We start from the raw sequence: 22,077 nt of genomic DNA on the forward strand, positions 1-22,077 counted from the left end.
ATATATATATATATATATATATATATATATATATATATATATATATATATATATAAGGAGGGGTGTTAATGCTGCAGTTTAAAAACTGTAGTGTAAAGCACCCTTCTGGCAAGACAGTGATGGAGTGAATGATGGTGAAAGTTTTTCTTTTTCGGGCCACCCTGCCTTGGTGGGAATCGGCCAGTGTGATAATAAAATAATATATATATATATATATATATATATATATATATATATATATATATATATATATATATATATATAAATTATATATATATATATATATATATATATATATATATATATATATATATATATATATATATATATATATACTATGTATATATATATATATATATATATATATATATATATATATATATATATATATATATATATATATATATATATATATATATATATATATATATATATATATATATATATATATATATATATATATAAAGGGAATGCTTAATTTAATTAGCGACAATTTTTTAATCCTTTGGAAGCGCTAAAACCGTAGGGTTCACGTAGCCCCTGGGGAAATGGAGACATTCAGGTTCGATTCAAGGAAGTGGAGCATAAGTCCAGTTCCTTGGATCAAGAGCATCCCCCCTCACCGGCATTGAGGCACCTCCCTTGTGGGAACGGGGTTTAGATTATGGGGGGGCGCTAAACCCATAGGGGTCACAGCAGCGCCTGGGGGGAAGGGGGGGAAATGTAAGGCATTCACACTTGATTCAAATTAGATCTGTGCTCCAGTTCCCTGAATTAATCATGAATACTTTCCATCCCCCCCATAGGCGCTGTATAATCCCTACGGGTTTAGGGCTCCCCATGATAATAATAAGAGACTTGATTCAAGGAACTGGATCACAGGTCCATATCCTAGGACCAAAAGCCTTTCACCAGTATCAAGGTACCCACCATGATGGTACGTGGGCCAGTGTGATTTGCCAAAAAAAAAAAAATGTGCAATTCGTATGTAATTTTATTTATATGATACAATACACTGTATACGTCCAGTTCATAAAATAATTTTCAGAATTATTCATCAACATATCCTGCATTGAACCAAGCAGGGAAAAATCAATTATTATTTTGACCTACAGTACTACGCACTGTAGGATTTATATTCAAACACTGTTAAAAGCTGTATATGATATTCAAGGTTCTTGATATATATATTTTCTTCAGCACATGGGACTATAAAATTAAGTATATATGTATTTGCAATATATGCATGTGCACACACCTATGCGTACACATTATTATAATAAAAACCAAGCACTAAGTCCACTAAGTTCATAGAGCGCTGATGTGGTGCACACAAATAACCCGCACACAGGAGAGAGAAGCTTTTGACGATGTTTCGGTCCGACTTGGATCATTGACAAGTCACACTAACACACGAAGATGAGGGAGACAGTGCCTCTGTATTCTCTATAGGCGGTGTGTGTGTATGTGTGTGTTTTAAGGACCCATAGTCTCGGAGAAGGAAATAAATGGACTTCTGGGAGAAATTTTGTGTATTCTCCTTGCATTCATGGCTTTAAATTAAGCTTCAGATTGTGGTTTCCACTTCTGAGATAAAAAGTGGGTTTAAAACTGGAAATGGTTATAATGGTGAGCAGCATGTCCATTACGTGAACTGTGTATCTTCAAGAGAAAAGAATATGGGTCTCCTAGTCTTCGATGTCAGCGAAGGAGGTGTGGTGTTTGAGGAGCACTTGGTCTCTGAGGAACTTTTCTCTGTGTGGTTCCAGATAAAGCTCCTTCAGCATGACAAAGAGGAATGCGTCGTGACACTCAGTAGGAAAGATTATTAATGTCTTCCTCCTCTTCGATGTCAGCGAATGATGTAGGATATTTGAGGAGCACCTGGTCTCTGAGGGACTGTTCCTTGTTTTCCGTGTGGAGTTTTTTCTTCAGGATGTCGAGTGACATCTCCGTGTACTGCAGCTCCCTGTTGACGTCCGGTGGTTTGTTTACTCCTTCCTTGAACTTGTGGCCATCAGGAAGCATCTTGAAGAGCAGTTCTCTAACGTGATGGTCGTTAGAAGGGTAGGTGACCTCGTTGTCAGTGGGAGGCTGTTGGCTGCGGGATGGGTTACAGGGAGAACACGAGCAGTTGGCGATCATCTGTAGTTTCTTCGTCACTTGATAAGCGTTGCCGTACTCCTCACAGTCCAGCTGAATCTTGGGAGAGAAACAAATTCACAGATAAAGTAAAAATTCTGTGATTACTGGGTCCTGAACCGGCGCACTTGCCATTGCATGTCAGCAATTGTACAGACTCAGCTACCCAGTCCGTACAGCAGTGGATTTAGTGACAAGGACACCGGTTAGGTCTCCAATATATCTTAAACAATGAGAAAGGGTATGGTGATACCGACAAGATGTGGAAAAAGACACTTATGTACAGTTCAGGACGTTTATTAGAGGAAACGTTTCACCACGAGTGACTTCTTCAGTCATTAGGACTGAAGAAGCCACATGTGGCGAAACGTTTTCTCTAATAAATGTCTAGAACTGTTAAATAAGTGTCTTATTTCCACATTTCTTAACACAGTCTGTTACTTTTACGACATAGTGAGCTTTTCATTCCACCGTTCAATTTTGGAGTTGGACACTCGTGTAGTTTTATTCGACAAGGATCATTAATATCTTCTAGGCCAGCTTCTCAACTATTACCAACCATCTCTACTAATATCTGGTAAGACTTTTGATAATTTTTATCAAAATAAGAGACTAATTAGGAAATCAGAGGCACAAAAATGAAATATGCATAAAAGAACACCTGAGAGAGGAAGCAGCCGGAGTTTCCCAGGGCTCTGATTTGGGACCGTTATTATTTGCTTAATGTGTAAATAATGTTGAATTACGAGTATACCTGGAGGGGGTTTCGGGGTCAACGCCCCCGTGACCTGGTCCGTGACCTGGCCTCGTGGTGGATAAGGGCCTGATCAACGAGGCTGTTACTGCTGGCCACACGTAAACCGACGTATGAGCCACGGCCCCGCTGGTCAGGTACTGACTTTAGGTGCCTGTCCAGCGCCTTCCTGAAGACAACCAGGAGTCTGTTGTTAATTCCCATTATATATGCTGGGAAACAGTTAAACAGTCTTGGACCCCTGACACTTATTGTGTTATCTCTTAGCATACTTATGGCACCCGTGCTTTTCATTGGAGGGATATTGCATCTCCTGACGAGTCTTTTGCTTTCGTAGGGAGTGATTTTTGTGTGCAGATTTGGGACTAGTCCCTCTAGGAATTTCCAAATGCATATTATCATGTATTTTTTCTTGCCTGCGTTCCAGGGAGTACAAATCAAGGGACTTCCAACGTTCCCAGTAATTTAGGTGCTTTATCATACTTATACGTGCTGTGAAAGTTTTCTGTATTTTCTCAAGGTCTGAAATTTCAGGGGCCGTTAGTGTACAGCAATATTCCAACCTAAAGAGAACAAGAGATTTGAAGAGAATCATCATAGGTTTGGCATCTTTAGTTTTGAAGGTTCTCATTATCCATCCTATCATTTTCCTAGCAGATGTGAGATCCTTTGACATTATCACTCCCAAGTCCTTCATATTAGTTTTTCGCTCTATTGTGTGGTTGGAATTTGTTTTATACTCGGACATAGTTTTAATTTCATGGAGTTTTCCATAGCGGAGTAATTGAAATTTGTCATCATTGAACTTCTTATTGTTTCTGTGGTTCATTTAAAGATTTGGTTGACGTCCGCTTGGAGATTTGCAGTGTCTTTGACAGGTGACACTGTCATGCAAATTCGGGTGTCATATGCAAAGAAGGACACGGTGCTGTTGCTTACATCTCTGTCTATGTCAGATATGAGGATGAGGAACAGGATGGGAGCGAGTACTGTGCCTTGTGGAACAGAACTTTTCACTGTAACCGCCTCTGACTTTACGCTGTTTACCATTACTCTTTGTGTTCAATTTGTTAGGAAGTTATAGATCCATCTACCAACTTTTCCTCTTATTCCTTTGTCACGCATTCTGTGTGCAATTACACCATGATCACACTTGTCGATGGCTTTCGCATACTACAAATGGTAACATAATTATAACTTATTGCTGTCCAGTGGTATTCTCTTCCACTTTTGTACCATGGTCCCATAGTGCTTACTCTCTTTAACTTGCCGTGGTACAGTAGTACTCACTCCAACTCAACATGGTCCAGTAGTACTCCCTCCAACTCAACATGGTCCGGTAGTACTCCCTCCAACTCATCATGGTCCAGTAGTACTCCCCTCTCTCGTACTTTTCGTGGTCCCTCCCTCCTCGCTGCTACTTCCTGTGGCCAAGTAGTACTTTCTCGCTCCTTGCTACTTACCCTGGGCCTTTAGTACTACCACCTTCCCTCCTCCTAGCTACTTACTATGGTCTACTGGTGCTCCCTCCCGCTGCTATTTACTGAGTTCCAGTAGAACTTCCTACCTTCCCCTGCTACTTACTGTGCTCCAGTGGAAATTTGAAGCCTGGCAGGAATCACAATAGTCTAGGAGCTCATCACCAGGTGTCTCAGGCTCAGTCTGTGGCACGGTGTAGCTGAAGCAGGTGCCCACACACACGTGGTTCTCCATCTCCTGTCAACACCAACAATTTTTTATGTGAAATGTGAAAGCCGTGTGTGTGAAATAGTCATTCATAGCCAGTGAAGTTGGGAATAACAAGAGACGTAGAGAACTGAAGTTCATCTACTGACCCACACTCACTGAGGCAAAAAATAATCCGCTGATGACTAAGACACGTGTGCAGCTGCTGGGTACCTCCATTGTTGAAACTTTTCGCCTAAACAGTAGTCTTCTTCAGTAAAGTACAGAGGCAGCAGGTGTAGTAGTGGAATGAAGATGATGTAATCAGTCCATCAACCTTGGAGAAATAGTATTTGAGGTGGTCAGTCCCTCAGGCTGAGGGATTGACCACCTCAAATCTCTAAGGTTGATAGACTGATTACATCTTCATTCCACTACTACACCTGCTGCCTCTGTATCTGACTGAAGAAGACTACTGTATAGGAGAAACATTTCATCAAAAAATATACCCAAATGTTACACATGTGTCTTAATCATCAACTTCTCGGTATTTTATACAATTTTTAATAAATAATCCGCTGACTGGACATATAAGGTGACATCTCTACTGTACAAGACTTCTCTTGTTTTATTACTTGTATTGTTCCTTGATAATGTGACATCATTGAAGAACTTTAAATAATAAAACTTTTCAGTGGTTATATTAAGATATCATCTCTTACCTATGATCTTATTTCTTATACATATATTTATTGTAAGAAGGAAGCTGGGATACCCACCTTGAAGGTGCACTGGGCATGAGTGGGACATATTGATGGCTGGGATACCCACCTTGAAGGTGCACTGGGCATGAGTGGGACATATTGATGGCTGGGATACCCACCTTGAAGGTGCACTGGGCATGAGTGGGACATATTGATGGCTGGGATACCCACCTTGAAGGTGCACTGGGCATGAGTGGGACATATTGATGGCTGGGATACCCACCTTGAAGGTGCACTGGGCATGAGTGGGACATATTGTTGGCTGGACTACCCACCTTGGAGGTGCACTGGGCATGAGTGGGACATATTGATGGCTGGGATACCCACCTTGAAGGTGCACTGGGCATGAGTGGGACATATTGATGGCTGGGATACCCACCTTGAAGGTGCACTGGGCATGAGTGGGACATATTGATGGCTGGGATACCCACCTTGAAGGTGCACTGGGCATGAGTGGGACATATTGATGGCTGGGATACCCACCTTGAAGGTGCACTGGGCATGAGTGGGACATATTGATGGCTGGGATACCCACCTTGAAGGTGCACTGGGCATGAGTGGGACATATTGTTGGCTGGACTACCCACCTTGGAGGTGCACTGGGCATGAGTGGGACATATTGTTGGCTGGACTACCCACCTTGGAGGTGCACTGGGCATGAGTGGGACATATTGTTGGCTGGACTACCCACCTTGGAGGTGCACTGGGCATGAGTGACGATCTGGCGAATTGGTTTAAGCTCGCAGAGAGAGTGTTGTTGAGGGTTGAGCATCAGATTGTGAACCTGTGGGTGAGAGCAGAGTTAAACAGTTGCAGGAGAACAGTTCAACCTACCTAAGTTCTCCCCGAAATGCCTAGGCATGCTTGTGGCCGTCTTTGTAATGAATATTTTATATGCAAACCACACATTGTGATTAATATTTTAAAATATGGAAATCCCACATTGTAATCTTTACAGAGAAATAGACATTTCAATTTCAATACAGCACTTTGGTGGTGGTGGAGAGTGAGGGTAGAATCATTCACTCGACTACACATATTCCAAGTGCGCTCTAATAGCGTTTAAACCGGTTTCACCTCAAGAGAAGGTTTTAAGTATTCTATGATCCCGTAGATGTTTTCTCCTCGTTTTGCTAGGATTATTAAAGTAGACTAAAGGACCCCAATGGAAATAGGTCAATTTGTCTGACTTTTTTGGGTTATCCCAGGTTGTGTATACATATGCTGGTATGTACGATAACTTATGTAACTTTATTTGTGTATACCTGAATAAAGTTACTAGGGTTAGCTACCCTAGAAAGAAGCGACTGACTGGTCGAAACGTCGTGAACAAAGGATCGGATTATTATGCATTTGTGTGTGTTTCCAACATGTCAGTATTTCATACTATTTCTCTGCACAATTCAGCAAATCCATGTCTTATTTCCTCTATGGTCCTTTTAATCCTCTCCTCCGGGATGCGACCCACACCAGTCGCCTAACACCCAGGTACCTACTAACTGCTTGCTGAACAATAACAGCAGCAAGTATAAGGACACATGCTTAATGTTTTCGCTCATCCGAAGATCGAAATCCGGTGCGTCACAGTGTGAGCTGAAGCCGCTGCCAAGCGAGACACGAGCCCCCCTGAAAATAAGTCAAGGACCCTAATGGAAATAAGTCACCTTTGACTTTTTGGGTTATTATAGGTAACGTACATATATGTTGCTATGTATGGTGGCTAAAGTGAGTGTCTGGGTTCGATTCCCAGAGAGGGTAGAACATTGGGCGTGTTTCTTTACACCGGTTGTCTATGTTCACCCATCAGTAAAATGGGTACCTGGGTGTTAGTGGACTGGTGTGGGTCGCATCCTTGACAAAACTGACCTAATTTGCAGGAAATGCTCAGCATAACAAGCGGCTTTCTATATAGTAGTATGTCATTGATGTCAGCTAGACCTGTATACATGTACTTGTAGTAAATAAAGATATTATTATTATTATTATTATTATTATTATTATTATTACTGTGCAGGTTATTTATGTATTACTTACAGGCACGTGTGTGTATAATAACATTCTGTAGTTACACCTTGAATCTATTTTAACGTTTTCTTCACTGCCGGATTTTATTGATCTAAAAGTCGCTCACGTTTTCTTTCTTTCTTTACTTAAAGAAAAACGGCGCGAAAACGCCCATTTTGCAGAATTAAGAAATAAATGTGTAAATGTTAACAAAAAAAAAAAAAAAAAGTTGTGGTATACTGAAAAAATGACTTTTTTTTTTAGGAAATATATTAGAAAAACATTTATCTGTGGAGATTCATGAAGATTTACATAGGAGAAAGAAGCTTATGACATTTCGGTCCCACTTCGACCATTAACAAGTCACAAGTGGGACGGAAACGTCGTCAGAAGTTCCTCCTATGTGCGGGTTATTTGTGTGTTGTTCCAGTCACGGTATTGTGACTGGGTTCTTTTATGAGCATACAGAATTTATATACAGGAAACACGATAATTTACTAGAAATCCAGGATAAACTTTGACGAAAAGTGACAAACCTGTCACACACGATATATACACTGTGAGGAGCATGTCTCTCAGTGTATATATGTTAAGAACGTACCTTAATCATTCTTTAAGAATTATAGGTTTTCTTTGATTGGTGATGCACATGTGACATAAAGCCTTAAATAAGTAAGTTTATTTAGGCAGAGGTAAACATAATTACAATTATCATACATAGTGTAAATTACCTAGGATAACCCAAAAAAAGTAAAATTGGCCTTTTTTTTCCACTGGGGCCTTAATAACCTCGTGTAGTCGATAGGGTTTAAACCAACCATCACTTAAAAGCATACTGTGACGATACTACCCTGTGGTCTTCAGAGGGTCGGCGATGGTGGAGCCTGATAACGGCGGGGTCGGAGTCGGAATGATCCGAGCGGTGGTGGTGAATCCGGGTGACCGCGGCGTCGGGGTCGATAAGATCCGGCGGTGGGAAAACATCATTAATTCCCGACACCACCGCCGCTACCATCACCACCATAACCGGCAGCAGCGACCACATCTGCGGAGGGGAGGAGGATGAGAAGACCCTGTCAGTGAGGGTGATGCAAGAAGCATCGTGATAAAACCAACGTTTTCTCACACTGGTGAATTTACAGGCTGTTATCCTACCCCAGGTTATTTACAGGCTAAGAAGAGTTACCTCAGCTTATTTATAGGCTAAGGACTGTTCCTTACATCAGCTTATTAAAAAATCCAGCACTACCTAAGTGATACCATCCACCCCGTTTTCCAGGATGCGACCACAAGTCTGCTAACAGACAGGTACCTATTTACTGCTAGGTAAACAGGGGCAACATGTGTAGGGATATATGCCTAACAATCGAACCATGTTCCCTCGATTGTGAGATGTAGGCACTATCACTTTAATAAGACTAATAGTGATATTAATGACAATGCACAAGCTGGAAATGAAATCATGACGCCTCTGTCAGTCAAATGTTATTATCAAGTCACGGTCTTGGTAATGGTCCACGACGAAATGAAATGACCCGACTGGGTAATTTCCGCCTGTTTATTGCTGCAGGTGCGCAATAAACAAATAAATCTTGCGCTAATTTTCTTTTTTTTTTCAACAAGTCGGCCGTCTCCCACCGAGGCAGGTGGCCCAAAAAAAGAAAGAAAATCCCCCAAAAAGAAAATACTTTCATTATCATTCAGCACTTTCACCTCACTTAAATATAATCACTGTGACTCAAGAAATCGTAATGACACGATTGCAAACAAACCATACCCCCGGCCGGGATTAAACCCGCGACGGGCTGGAGTTTTGAGACTCTATGACCGCGGGTTCAATCCCGGCCGGGGGTATGGTTTGATAATCACTGTCTTCGCAGAGGCGCTCAGATGCGACAGTTTAGAAGTGTCTCCAAACTGTCAATATCCCAGACCTATCCTTTAAAGTACAGGCATTTTACTTCCCATTTCCATTTTTTCCATCTGCCTTCATTTAAATTTTCGGAGTTTCGAATTGTTCCCGTAACAAGAGTGTGACTATCTTTTTTTTTTGTGATACTAACAGCATATCATTGCTTATAAGAATAATGATTACAACTGAATTGCAAAGAATCCAACAGAACATAGCACCACCAGTGCCTAGCCTGGTAGCTCATTGGTAGCACCTAAAGCTCACAACCTATGGTCCCGGGTTTAATCTTGGGACAGGTGGGACATATATATGGGCAAGTTTCCTAATACCTGCTGCCCCTGTCAGCCTATGAATCTTATCCTCTTTAAGGATAATTCAGTCTTCTTGGGAAAATACTAAACCCGTAGGACTGGGAAGGAAGTATTTCAATTTGATGTAAGGTATTATTAAAAAAAAATATGAACGTAATTATATCAATAATAACAGTAATAATAATATTGACAATAATTTTAATTATAATAAGAATTAATAAAAAATGAGATTTACTCCAACAGGAACAAACAAATAAATTACATTCAAAGTTAAATTCCGTAAATATTTTCCAAAACAAGTCCTGAAGAATTAGTATAGAAAATGAGAATCTTTTGGTCACGTAATTTTTTACTTGTAAATAAACCATGTAAAAATGGTGACGCGATAGTGAGGGGAGGGGATGAGTTAGGGAATGACAGCTGCGGTAAGAGAAGAGATAATCTGAATAAAACACTCGTCTGTCTGTTTGTCTGCATGTTGATAACATGTGCATTAGAGAGTCACACTTCACTTCACTCTGGGATAAACACACACTGAAAATGATGAAGCAAGAACAGAACAGAAGGTGCATGCCATGAGGGGCAGGTACACCAATACTCAACGAGGGGACAAAAAGGAAAGGAGTTAAGTCCTATATTGAGCCGTGACTGGGAGGGTAGGTAGAGAAGCTGATAGAGGCACGACCAGGTCACCGGGAGATCCAGGTTATGAGAAGAGAAGCGGCAATGGCTATGTTTAAATGGGACCCAGAGATGTGGAGGGAAAAGCAATGGGAAGAGGAGAGGGAGAGGTCAGTTTTTATTCATGGGATTAAACAGGAGAAGAGGACATGACTGAGCTGATAAATTTTCAAAGAATTGGGGGATACTCGAGGGGAAGAAATCGGCCAGTCAAACTGATTTTCAAGATAGAAATGGTGTGGAACAGGATCCTGCAGCAGAAACCACGGCTAAAGGCAACTGCAAAATACCAGAGGATGTACCTAGATATTAACAGAATAAGAACAGAACGACAGAAACTGAGAGGATACAAAGACAAAAGGGGCAAGAAGGAAAGACATGGCTCGAGTCAGAAAGGGACAACCAGAATAAAGGAGGAGCAGCAAGTGGAACCACCCACAGGACCCTGCAACCAAACATTTATCCCAAAACAACCACACTCCACAATCACAGACCCCACCCTACACAGAAGATTCCCATAGCACCTTGCCAGGTCTCCCACTCCCCTAGCCCTCCAAAAACCCCAGAATACAGTGTTGGAAAAGAAGCTGAAGTTATGGTACACCAACGAAGATGAAATAACGAATAAGTGTGATGAGTGGCATGAAAGAATCACAGAGGAATGATAACAGATGCCATCTTTATAACTGGATATCAGATCAGACCCCACCTTATACAGTAGACTCCCATGGCACCTTGCCAGGTCTCCTACTCCCCGAGCCCCCACAAATCCCCCAGAATACAATGTTGGATAGGACGCTAAAGGTATGGTACACCAATGCAAATGGGATAACGAATAAGTGTGAGGAGTGGCATGAAAGAATCACAGAAGCGTCACCAGACATTATAGCACTCACGAACTCCAAGCTCACAGGAATGGTAACGGATGCCATCTTTCCAACTGGATATCAGATCCTGAAGAAGGATAGAGGGAATAGAGGGGGTGGAGGAGTTGCACTGCTCATCAAAAACCAGTAGAGTTTTCAGGTGTTGGAAGGATAGGGACAGTAGAGAAGCACAGGACTACATAGTAGGAAAACTTCAGACTGGGTGTCCTGAGGTGGTGATTGCAGTGATGTATAACCCACCACAGAATAGCAGGAGGCCAAGACAAGAATATGAGAACCACAGAGCAATAGGTGATGCAATAGCTGAGGTGGACAGAAGGGCCCATGAGGGCAGGTCAGAGTTACTAGTTGTGGGTGACTTCAATCAAAAGGAAATTGACTGGGAAAGTCTGGAGCTAAACGGGAGACCAGAAATGTGGAGGGCTAAGATGATGGAGGTGGTACTGGAAAACCTTATGCATCAACACGTTAGGGACACTACCAGAGAGAGAGAGAGAGAGAGAGAGAGAGAGAGAGAGAGAGAGAGAGAGAGAGAGAGAGAGAGAGAGAGAGAGAGAGAGAGAGAGAGAGAGAGAGAGAGAGAGAGAGAGAGAGAGAGAGGATGAACCAGCAAGACTGGACCTCATATTCTCCTTGAGTAGGTCAGACATTGAGGACATCACATATGAAAGGCCCCTTGGAGTTAGTGATCACGTGGTCCTGAGCTTCTAATACATAGTAGAGTTATAAGTGGAAAGGGAAGCAGGAAGAGTAGGGCGAGAGATGCTAAACTACAAAAGAGTGGACTACACAGACATAAGAAATTTCCTGCACAAGGTTTAGTGGGAAAGAGAACTAGTGTGAAAATCAGTAAATGAAATGATGGAATATGTGACAACAAAATGAAATGAGACAGAGGAGAGGTTCGTACTCAAGGGCAACAAAAAATAATGGGAAGACTAGAACAAGCCCTTTGTTCATCCAAAGGTGTAGAGAGGCCAAAACTAAGTGTGCTAGAGAATGGAAAAAGAAGAGAAGACAAAGGACCAAGGAAAATAAGATTAGTCAAAGAGCCAGAAACGAATATGCACAGATAAAAGCGGAGGCCCAGCGGCAATGTGTCATAGCATCGAAAGCCAAGTCTGACCTGAAGCTGTTGTACAGCCACATCAGGAGGAAAACAAGTCAAAAACCAGGTAATCAAGCTGAGGAAGGAAGGAGACGAGATCGCAAGAAACGACTGAGAAGTATGTGAAGAGCTCAACATGAAATTTAAGAAAGTATTTCCAGTGGAGACAGACAGGACTCCAGAAAGCCCTAGTGGTGGGATACAACAAGTGCTGGACACAATACACACAACCAAGGGGGCTGCTAAGTGAACTAGATACCTCAAACGCGGTGAGACCAGACATCTCTCCGTGGGCTCTGAGAGAAAGAGCAGAGGCGCTGTGTGTCACTAACAACAATCTTCAACACATCTATCGGTAAAGGATGACTGCCTGAGGTATGGAAGACAGCATATATAGTATGCAAAGTCACGGAGAAGATTACCATGAAAAGAGTGGTGGAGCACCTAGAAAGGAATGAGCTTATACACGACAACCAGCACGGTTTCAGGGAAGAGAAACCCTGTGTCACAAACCTACTGGAGTTTTACGACAAAGTGACGGAAGTAAGACAACAAAGAGGGGATGGCGGTGTAGATTGCATTTTCTTGGACTGTAAGAAGGTTTTTTTCAACACAGTTCTACATAAGAGATTAGTGCAAAAGCTAGAGGATCGGGCGGGTATAACAGGAAAGGCACTGAAATGAATCAGGAAGGCAACAAGGCGTCATGGTACGTAACGAGGTGTCAGAGTGGGCGCCTGTGACGAGCAAGGTTCCAAAGGGTCAGTCCTAGGACAGGTGCTGTTTCTGGTATATGTGAATGACATGACGAAAGGGATAGATTCAGAAGTGTCCGCGTTTTCAGAGGATGTGAAGCTACTGAGGAGATTTCAGTCAGATGAGGATCAGGCAAGACTACAAAGGTATCTTGACAGGCTGCAAGCCTGGTCCAGCAACTGGCTCCTGGAGTTGAATCAAACCAAGTGCAAAGTCATGAAGTTTGGGGAAGGTCAAAAAAGACCGCAGACAGAGTACAGGCTAAGGGGCCAAAGACTGCGAACCTCACTCAAGGAAAAGGATCTTGGGGTGAGTATAATACCGAACACATCTCCTGAGGTGCACATCAACCAAATAACTGCTGTGGCATATGAGCGCCTAGCAAACCTAAGAATAGCGTTCCGACACCTCAGTAAGGAATCGTTCAAGACTGTACACCGTGTACGTCAGGCCCATACTGGAGTATGCAGCACCAGTCTGGAGCCCACACCTAGTCAAGCACATCAAGAAATTAGGGAAAGTGCAAAGGTTTGCAATAAGATTAGTCCCGGAGCTAAAGGAGTATGTCCTACGAGAAATCGACCTGACGACACTGGAGGACAGGAGGGATAGGGAAAACATGATAACGACATATAAAATACTGAGAGGAATTAACAAGGTGGACAGGGACAGGATGTTTCAGAGATGGATCACAGCAACAAGGGGCTACAACTGGAAGCTGAACTCAGATGAGTCACAGGGATGTCATGAAGTATTTCTTCTTGACATCCCTGTCAATAAGTGGAACAGTCTGGAGAGTGATGTAGTGGAAGCAGGATCCATACATAACTTTAAGAAGAGGTATGATACAGCTCATGGAGCAGAAAGAGTGACCTAGTAGCGACCAGTGAAGGGGCGGGGCCAAGAGCTGTGAATCAACTACTGCAACCACAACTAGGTGAGTACACACGCACATGTACACACACACACGCATATGTATATGTACACACACACGCACACACACACACACGCACACACACACACACACACACACACACACACACACACACACACACACACACACACACACACACACACACACACACACAGAGGGTGAGGCAATGGGAGGAAGAAAGGGCAAAATCAGTGTTTATCCATGGGCTTCAGGAGAGAGAGGAAAGGACACACACTGAAAGGCAGCAGGAAGAAAGAAAGGAGATTGAGAAAATCATCACGGAAATAGGTGAAGAGATGGACGAGATTGTAAATTTTCAGAGAATAGGGGGGTACTCGAAGGGGAGAAACCGACCAATCAAACTGATTCTCAGGACGGAAACAGTTGCGGAACAGGATCCTCCAAGAGAAACCACGATTGAAATACTCGGAAGAGTACAAGAGGGTGTTCCTAGACAGAGACAGAACAAAATCGGAACGACAGCAGCTGAGGGAGAGGACAAAAAAGCGAAAGGAGCTAGGAAAAGAGACAAGGAGGGAACCAGCAGAGGTCAGTCAGAGCAGAACAGAACAGCAAGGGCAAGCACACACACAACTATTCTCAGAACCATACAACCTATCACACCATCCCAACACACACTACAATCCATACCCACAGCCTCCACCCAACACCGAGCTATAGAATCCCACAGTATGCCACCAGGTCTCCCACCCTCACAGGCCCCCCAAACCACAGTGTTGGAAAGGAAACTGAAGGTATGGTACACAAACGCTGATGGAATAACAAATAAGTGGGAGGAGTGGCATGAAAGAGTCAAAGAAGCATCACCGGACATCATAGCTCTCACAGAAACCAAGCTTACAGGTATGATAACAGATGCCATCTTTCCAACGGGATACCAAATCCTGAGGAAAGACAGAGGGAACAGGGGGGGGTGGAGGAGTGGCGCTGCTGATCAAAAATCGCTGGAATTTTGATGAGCTGGAGAGGAGACAGCGGAGAAGAAAGTGATTACATAGTGGGAACACTTCACTCTGGAGGTCCCAAGGTGGTAATAGCAGTGATGTATAACCCACCACAGAACAGCAGGAGGCCAAGGCAAGAGTACGACGAGAGCAATAGAGCGATGGTTGACACACTGGCTAGAGTGGCCAGAAGAGCTCATGCATGCAGGGCAAAGCTCCTGATCATGGGTGACTTTAACCACAAGGAGATCGATTGGGAGAACTTGGACCCACATGGGGGCCAAGATACATGGAGGGCTAAGATGATGGAGGTGGTACTGGAAAACTTCATGTGCCAACACGTAAGGGACACTACAAGAGAGAGAGGAGAGGATGAACAAGCAAGGCTGGACTTAGTATTTACCTTGAGTAGTGCAGATATCGAGGACATCACATATGAAAGACCCCTTGGGGCCAGTGACCATGTGGTTTTAAGCTTCGAATACACAGTAGAGCTACAAGTGGAGGAGAAGCAGGAAGGCCAGGACGAATGAAGCCAAACTACAAGAAAGGGGACTACACAGGAATGAGGAACTACCTGAACAGGGTTCAGTGGGACAGAGAACTGGCAGGGAAGCCAGTTAATGAGATGATGGAATATGTAGCAACAAAATGCAAGGAGGCTGAGGAGAGGTTTGTACCCAAGGGTAACAGGATTAATGAAAAAGCCAGGATGAGCCCATGGTCTACCCAAAGGTGCAGGGAGGCAAAAACCAAGTGTGCTAGGGAATGGAAGAAATATAGAAGGCAAAGGACCCAGGAGAATAAGGAGAACAGTCGTAGAGCCAGAAACGAATATGCACAGATAAGAAGGGAGGCCCAAAGACAATATGAAAATGACATAGCAGCGAAAGCCAAATCTGACCCGAAACTGTTGTACAGCCACATCAGGAGGAAAACAACAGTCAAGGACCAGGTAATCAGGCTAAGGAAGGAAGGAGGAGAGACAACAAGAAATGACCGTGAAGTATGTGAAGAACTCAACAAGAGATTCAAAGAAGTGTTCACAGAGGAGACAGAAGGGACTCCAGAAAGACGGAGAGGTGGGGCACACCACCAAGTGCTGGACACAGTGCACACAACCGAGGAAGAAGTGAAGAGGCTTCTGAGTGAGCTAGATACCTCAAAGGCAATGGGGCCAGATAACATCTCCCCATGGGCATTGAGAGAGGGAGCAGAGGCGCTATGTGTACCCCTAACAACAATATTCAATACATCTATCGAAACAGGGAGATTGCCTGAGGCATGGAAGACAGCAACTGTAGTCCCAATCTTTAAAAAAGGAGACAGACATGAAGCATTAAACTACAGACCAGTGTCACTGACATGTATAGTATGCAAAATCATGGAGAAGATTATCAGGAGAAGAGTGGTGGAACACCTAGAAAGGAATGATCTCATCAACAGCAGCCAACATGGTTTCAGGGACGGGAAATCCTGTGTCACAAACCTACTGGAGTTCTATGACATGGTGACAGCAGTAAGACAAGAGAGAGAGGGGTGGGTGGATTGCATTTTCTTGGACTGCAAGAAGGCGTTTGACACAGTTCCACACAAGAGATTGGTGCAAAAACTGGAGGACCAAGCAGGGATAACAGGGAAGGCACTACAATGGATCAGGGAATACTTGTAAGGAAGACAGCAGCGAGTCATGGTACGTGGCGAGATGTCAGAGTGGGCACCTGTGACCAGCGGGGTCCCGCAGGGGTCAGTCCTAGGACCAGTGCTGTTTCTGGTATTTGTGAACGACATGACGGAAGGAATAGACTCTGAGGTGTCCCTGTTTGCAGATGACGTGAAGTTGATGAGAAGAATTCACTCGATCGAAGACCAGGCAGAACTACAAAGGATCTGGACAGGCTGCAGACCTGGTCCAGCAATTGGCTCCTGGAGTTCAATCCCACCAAGTGCAAAGTCATGAAGATTGGGGAAGGGCAAAGAAGGCCGCAGACGGAGTACAGTCTAGGGGGTCAGAGACTACAAACCTCACTCAAGGAAAAAGATCTTGGGGTGAGTATAACACCAGGCACATCTCCTGAAGCGCACATAAACCAAATAACTGCTGCAGCATATGGGCGCCTAGCAAACCTCAGAACAGCATTCCGACATCTTAATAAGGAATCATTCAGGACCCTGTACACCGTGTACGTTAGGCCCATATTGGAGTATGCGGCACCAGTTTGGAACCCACACCTAGCCAAGCACGTGAAGAAACTAGAGAAAGTGCAAAGGTTTGCAACAAGACTAGTCCCAGAGCTAAGAGGTATGTCCTACGAGGAGAGGTTAAGGGAAATCAACCTGACGACACTGGAGGACAGGAGAGATAGGGGGGACATGATAACGACATACAAAATACTGAGAGGAATTGACAAGGTGGACAAAGACAGGATGTTCCAGAGATTGGACACAGTAACAAGGGGACACAGTTGGAAGCTGAAGACACAGATGAATCACAGGGATGTTAGGAAGTATTTCTTCAGCCACAGAGTAGTCAGTAAGTGGAATAGTTTGGGAAGCGATGTAGTGGAGGCAGGATCCATACATAGCTTTAAGCAGAGGTATGATAAAGCTCACGGCTCAGGGAGAGTGACCTAGTAGCGATCAGTGAAGAGGCGGGGCCAGAGCTCGGACTCGACCCCCGCAACCTCAACTAGGTGAGTACACACACACACACACACACACACACACACACACACACACACACACACACACACACACACACACACACATCCCTGGTTTAGCGTTTTCTTATGAATAATAATAATAATAATAATAATAATAATAATAATAATAATAATAATAATAATAATAATAATATACTAATAATCAATATATTATTGGGAATCTATAAACCCGCAGGGGGTTATACAGCTCCTGAGGAACAGGCGGCAATGAGTACTGATACCAGGAAAATGAGGGTAGCTCCCGTTCCCCGGATCACGAGCCCTTCAGAGTTCGGCATCAGAGGTCCAGTGGAGATAAATTACTCAGCTTCAGCGCCAGAAGGGCATCTGTGACATATCAATACAGAGCAATAATTCTGAGGTACAATAATGCTGAGAAGAAAATCTGGCCGCATATTAAAAGTAAAAGTGAAACTAAAAGAGAGAGAGAGAGAGAGAGAGAGAGAGAGAGAGAGAGAGAGAGAGAGAGAGAGAGAGAGAGAGAGAGAGAGAGAGAGAGAGAGAGAGAGAGAGAGAGAGAGAGAGAGAGAGAGAGAGAGAGAGAGAGAGATAGAGAGAGAGAGAGAGAGAGAGAGAGAGAGAGAGAGAGAGAGAGAGAGAGAGAGAGAGAGATTTTAACGCTAACGAAATAAGCATCCTGACGAGTATCCTTCCTTAGGTGTGTGTGTAGATACATACATATATATATATATATATATATATATATATATATATATATATATATATATATATATATATATATATATATATATATATATATATATATATATATATATGTATATATATATATATATATATATATATATATATATATATATATATATATATATATATATATATATATATATATATATATATATATATATATATATATATATATATATGCACTAAACACTTATGGGTTTGACAACATGGAAAAGATGGTCAACACTCACCTCAGGTCTTCCGGGTCTTCTCAACGTGACTTGGAAATTCTCACTGTAAATTATTGAAAGATTCAGTTATTCTTAAATCAAAGGGAAGGGGGAATATTATTCTTAATCTGAACTTAATAATTTGTATACACAATATTATTATTTTGAAGTTAATAGTCTGGAAATTCCAAGTAATTTATTACAAATAAATTTATTGTAAGTTTAGAATAAGTTCCTTGAAGAACAATCTCGTTATTGGAAAATTATAGACAGATGTCCTTAATAATTTGATTTTCTTAATATTAATTAGAAATTGGCTGACTGAAAAAAATATTAATTTTTATAATTTTAAATAATGCAATTATATAATTATTATATTTACATTTAAGCACTAAACTCGTGTGGGTCATACAATGTATGGAGTGGTGGAGGCTCGATACTGCGTCTGCGATAATAATATAAGCAAAATAAACCCGGTCCGGGTCTTTTCAAGATTGTGACCCGGCCAAGTTATATTCCAGATCACGAATAACAACTAATTCATAAGGGAAAATACATGCATTGAAGTTGGACCTACCTAGCTCACACTAGGTAGGTCCAACTCGCCCAGTCCTGTATTTATCCAACCCATCCTTCAAAATTCATCATATAATTATTTGATAAAGATCTATAAGAACTTACAAACACAATATTACCACCAGATAAGAAATTCAACAATTAGAAACTAAAATGATATATTGGTTAACTTCAAAATAAAATTTAGAATAGGCTATGAATATAAAAATTGTAAAATCTTTCAGAAATTAGAATATACATGTATTGTATTGGTATTTATATATAAGAGAACATATAATGGTGATGGTATTGACCTACACCATCTATAAAATAATCTATTAGATAAAATATAAAATGTTCAAAGATATGATCGACCCAAGACGACCACACAGAATATAATGAAACCAGAAATAAAATCATGACAGGACACGAGGAAATAGATAAAGATGGATTTATAGCAACTGAAGGTATTACAGTGCAAAATTAAGAAAAGTAAGGTGCTGATAAGATACAAGAAAATACGAACATCTTTTTCAGTAGTAGGTAGGCTGCTGGAATGGCATGCATTTAGAAAGTTCATTATAAGCACTAGAAATTTTAAGTTATACACGACAAACTAAACACTGAAGATGGAACACCACAACCATACTTCTAGTAACTAAATAGGTAATGTTTTGGGTTAAGTTAAGTAAGGTTTGTCAGGAAACAGGACAAGTGTTTCCTGACTAGGGTCTTAGTCATATAATGATCCACAGCTGGAGCTTTTGGTCATCTGACTTAGGCCTTCCACTGGCTTACCCCTCCACCACTTTAAAAGTTATGGTTATGACCCATTTCTTGTTAACATTTCAGTGTGGCCCCTGAGGCTAAGACTTGACCTCCCACACTCACAACAACCTAGTATCATTTAGCTTGTAAATCAGCTCAAATAGGCACGAAATGGGAATTCACTTCATTCTGCATGTATCTGTTTTTGTCGTTTCCTCGTACACTCTTTCTGATTTAGAGGACGAACATTACAAAAGTCTAAAAAAGAGAAAGAAGATAAATAATCAATCACGTATCCCACACATGCAACTTGCTGGTACATGTGCCTTCAGGCAGGTCATGTTGCACCTACATCAGCCATTACGTAGCGTAGTTTACTTTCAACCATTGTATTACCAGTATAGGATACTGCACTTCTCTGCTAATAATCACTAGCTTAAAGCTATCAATTTTATTTTCACTCTCCGTGTGCTCTTTAAGAGGCGAAATGCGTACATGGGTGACGTCTCACAAATCTTCAACACTTTGAATCTATTTTCCTGGCGTTTTAATTGATGAACAGTTTGCGTTACACTTTAATGGTGATTCATCCATCGTGGATGATGTGATAAGTGTGGAAGAGAGGGCACAAGGAGGCAGCAGGCGGTAAATAGGAAGGGAGACAGGAAATTCACTTCACCTGGGCAAGGGCTGTGGCCACACTGATGCCCCAGCCAGCCATCACCCGCACCCCCCCCCCTATCCTGCCTCTCTTCCCTGCCTCCTCCAGTCAAGGTAAAGGGGTCTTGATGTGGTGAAGGGGTCTTGATGTGGTGAAGGGGTCTTGATGCTGGTGAAGGGGTCTTGATACTGGTGAAGGGGTCTTGATGCTGGTGAAGGGGTCTTGATGCTGGTGAAGGGGTCTTGATGCTGGTGAAGGGGTCTTGATGTGGTGAAGGGGTCTTGATGCTGAAGGGGTCTTGATGCTGGTAAATAGAGTTGATGCTGGTGAAGGTGTCTTGATGCTGGTGAAGGGGTCTTGATGCTGGTGAAATGGTCTTGATGCTGGTGAAGGGGTCTTGATGCTGGTGAAGGGGTCTTGAAGCTGGTGAAGGTGCCTTGATGCTGGTGAAGGTGCCTTGATGCTGATGAAGGGATCTTGATGCTGGTGAAGGGGTCTTGATGCTGGTGAAGGGGTCTTGATGCTGGTGAAGGGGTCTTGATGCTAGTGAAGGAGCCTTGATGCTGGTGAAGGGGGTTCTTGATGCTGGTGAAGGGGTCTTGATGCTGGTGAAGGGGTTTTGATGCTGGTAAAAGGGGTCTTGATGCTGGTGAAGGGGGTCTTGATGCTGGTGAAGGGGTCTTGATGCTGGTGAAGGGGTCTTGATGCTGGTGAAGGGGTTTTGATGCTGGTAAAAGGGGTCTTGATGCTGGTGAAGGGGGTCTTGATGCTGGTGAAGGGGTCTTGATGCTGGTGAAGGGATCTTGATGCTGGTGAAGGAGTCTTGATGCTGGTAAGGGGTCTTGATGCTGGTGACGGGGTCTTGATGCTGGTGAAGGGGTCTTGATGCTGGTGAAGGGGTCTTGATGTTGGTGAAGGGCTCTTTATACAAGGAACTGGAGCTACCCTCCTGCTGTTTTCTAAACCTGATTATTTCCCTGCTCCCCCCCTCCCGGGCGTTGTCTGACCCCACGGATTTAGCCCTTCACTGCGACCATAATCCTATTCCTCCTTCACCTCCTCTCTCTTCTTTTATCACTTCTTCCTCCAGTTATCAGAGAGGCAATGGGACGCAGACTGTTAGTACTGGGATGGGAAAAGTTACATCCAGCTCCTTATCTGGAGAATGTTTCGGGGGTCAACGCCCCCCTCCCCTGCGGCCCGGTCCATGATCAGGCCTTGAATAAATGTACCCCCTCATGAAGGGCCGCCTCACTGTCAAAGGGACCTGAAATCGATTCCCAGGCCGGGCTCATAGTCGCCTAGCAGTAAATGGGTACCGATGTGTTTGTCTCCTCTTGTGGGTGGTATCCTGGGGAGGCTGCTAGCATGCCTTACATAGGCTTGGGCATGCAAATGATATGGGTAAAATAACGCCTGTTAGCCTATAAATGAACTGAACTAGGATAACAGCTCTTAGTGTCAATGATATTGTGAATTATTATTATTATTCTTAAGTCAGAAAATCACCTGCAGAAGGCTTACAAGGCCTTATCTGAATTTTTACCTGCAAGTAATTTGAGTGAGGTAAGTG

At 42.8% G+C, this 22,077-nt stretch overlaps 1 protein-coding gene across 2 annotated transcripts; it reads right to left on the reverse strand.

Annotated features, from left to right (window-relative positions):
• Positions 1 to 976: 976 nt before the first annotated feature.
• On the reverse strand, positions 977 to 20,587 carry LOC128697720 (uncharacterized). Of its 2 annotated transcripts, XM_053789579.2 has the most exons (6): positions 20,523 to 20,587; positions 18,542 to 18,584; positions 8,180 to 8,374; positions 6,017 to 6,109; positions 4,481 to 4,612; positions 977 to 2,202 (listed from the first exon to the last, which is right to left on the reverse strand). In XM_053789579.2, exons 3-6 carry the CDS (start codon positions 8,372 to 8,374, stop codon positions 1,813 to 1,815), a joined length of 810 nt encoding a protein of 269 aa, XP_053645554.1. In that variant the 5' UTR covers positions 18,542 to 18,584; positions 20,523 to 20,587; the 3' UTR covers positions 977 to 1,812. The 2 variants fall into 2 exon arrangements, with proteins under 2 accessions (XP_053645554.1, XP_069955840.1); XM_070099739.1 differs by lacking the exons at positions 6,017 to 6,109; positions 8,180 to 8,374; positions 18,542 to 18,584; positions 20,523 to 20,587 and adding an exon at positions 5,601 to 6,003.
• Positions 20,588 to 22,077: the final 1,490 nt, after the last annotated feature.

The sequence above is a fragment of the Cherax quadricarinatus genome, chromosome 68 (assembly GCF_038502225.1).
Source record: "Cherax quadricarinatus isolate ZL_2023a chromosome 68, ASM3850222v1, whole genome shotgun sequence".
Taxonomy (NCBI): domain Eukaryota; kingdom Metazoa; phylum Arthropoda; class Malacostraca; order Decapoda; family Parastacidae; genus Cherax; species Cherax quadricarinatus.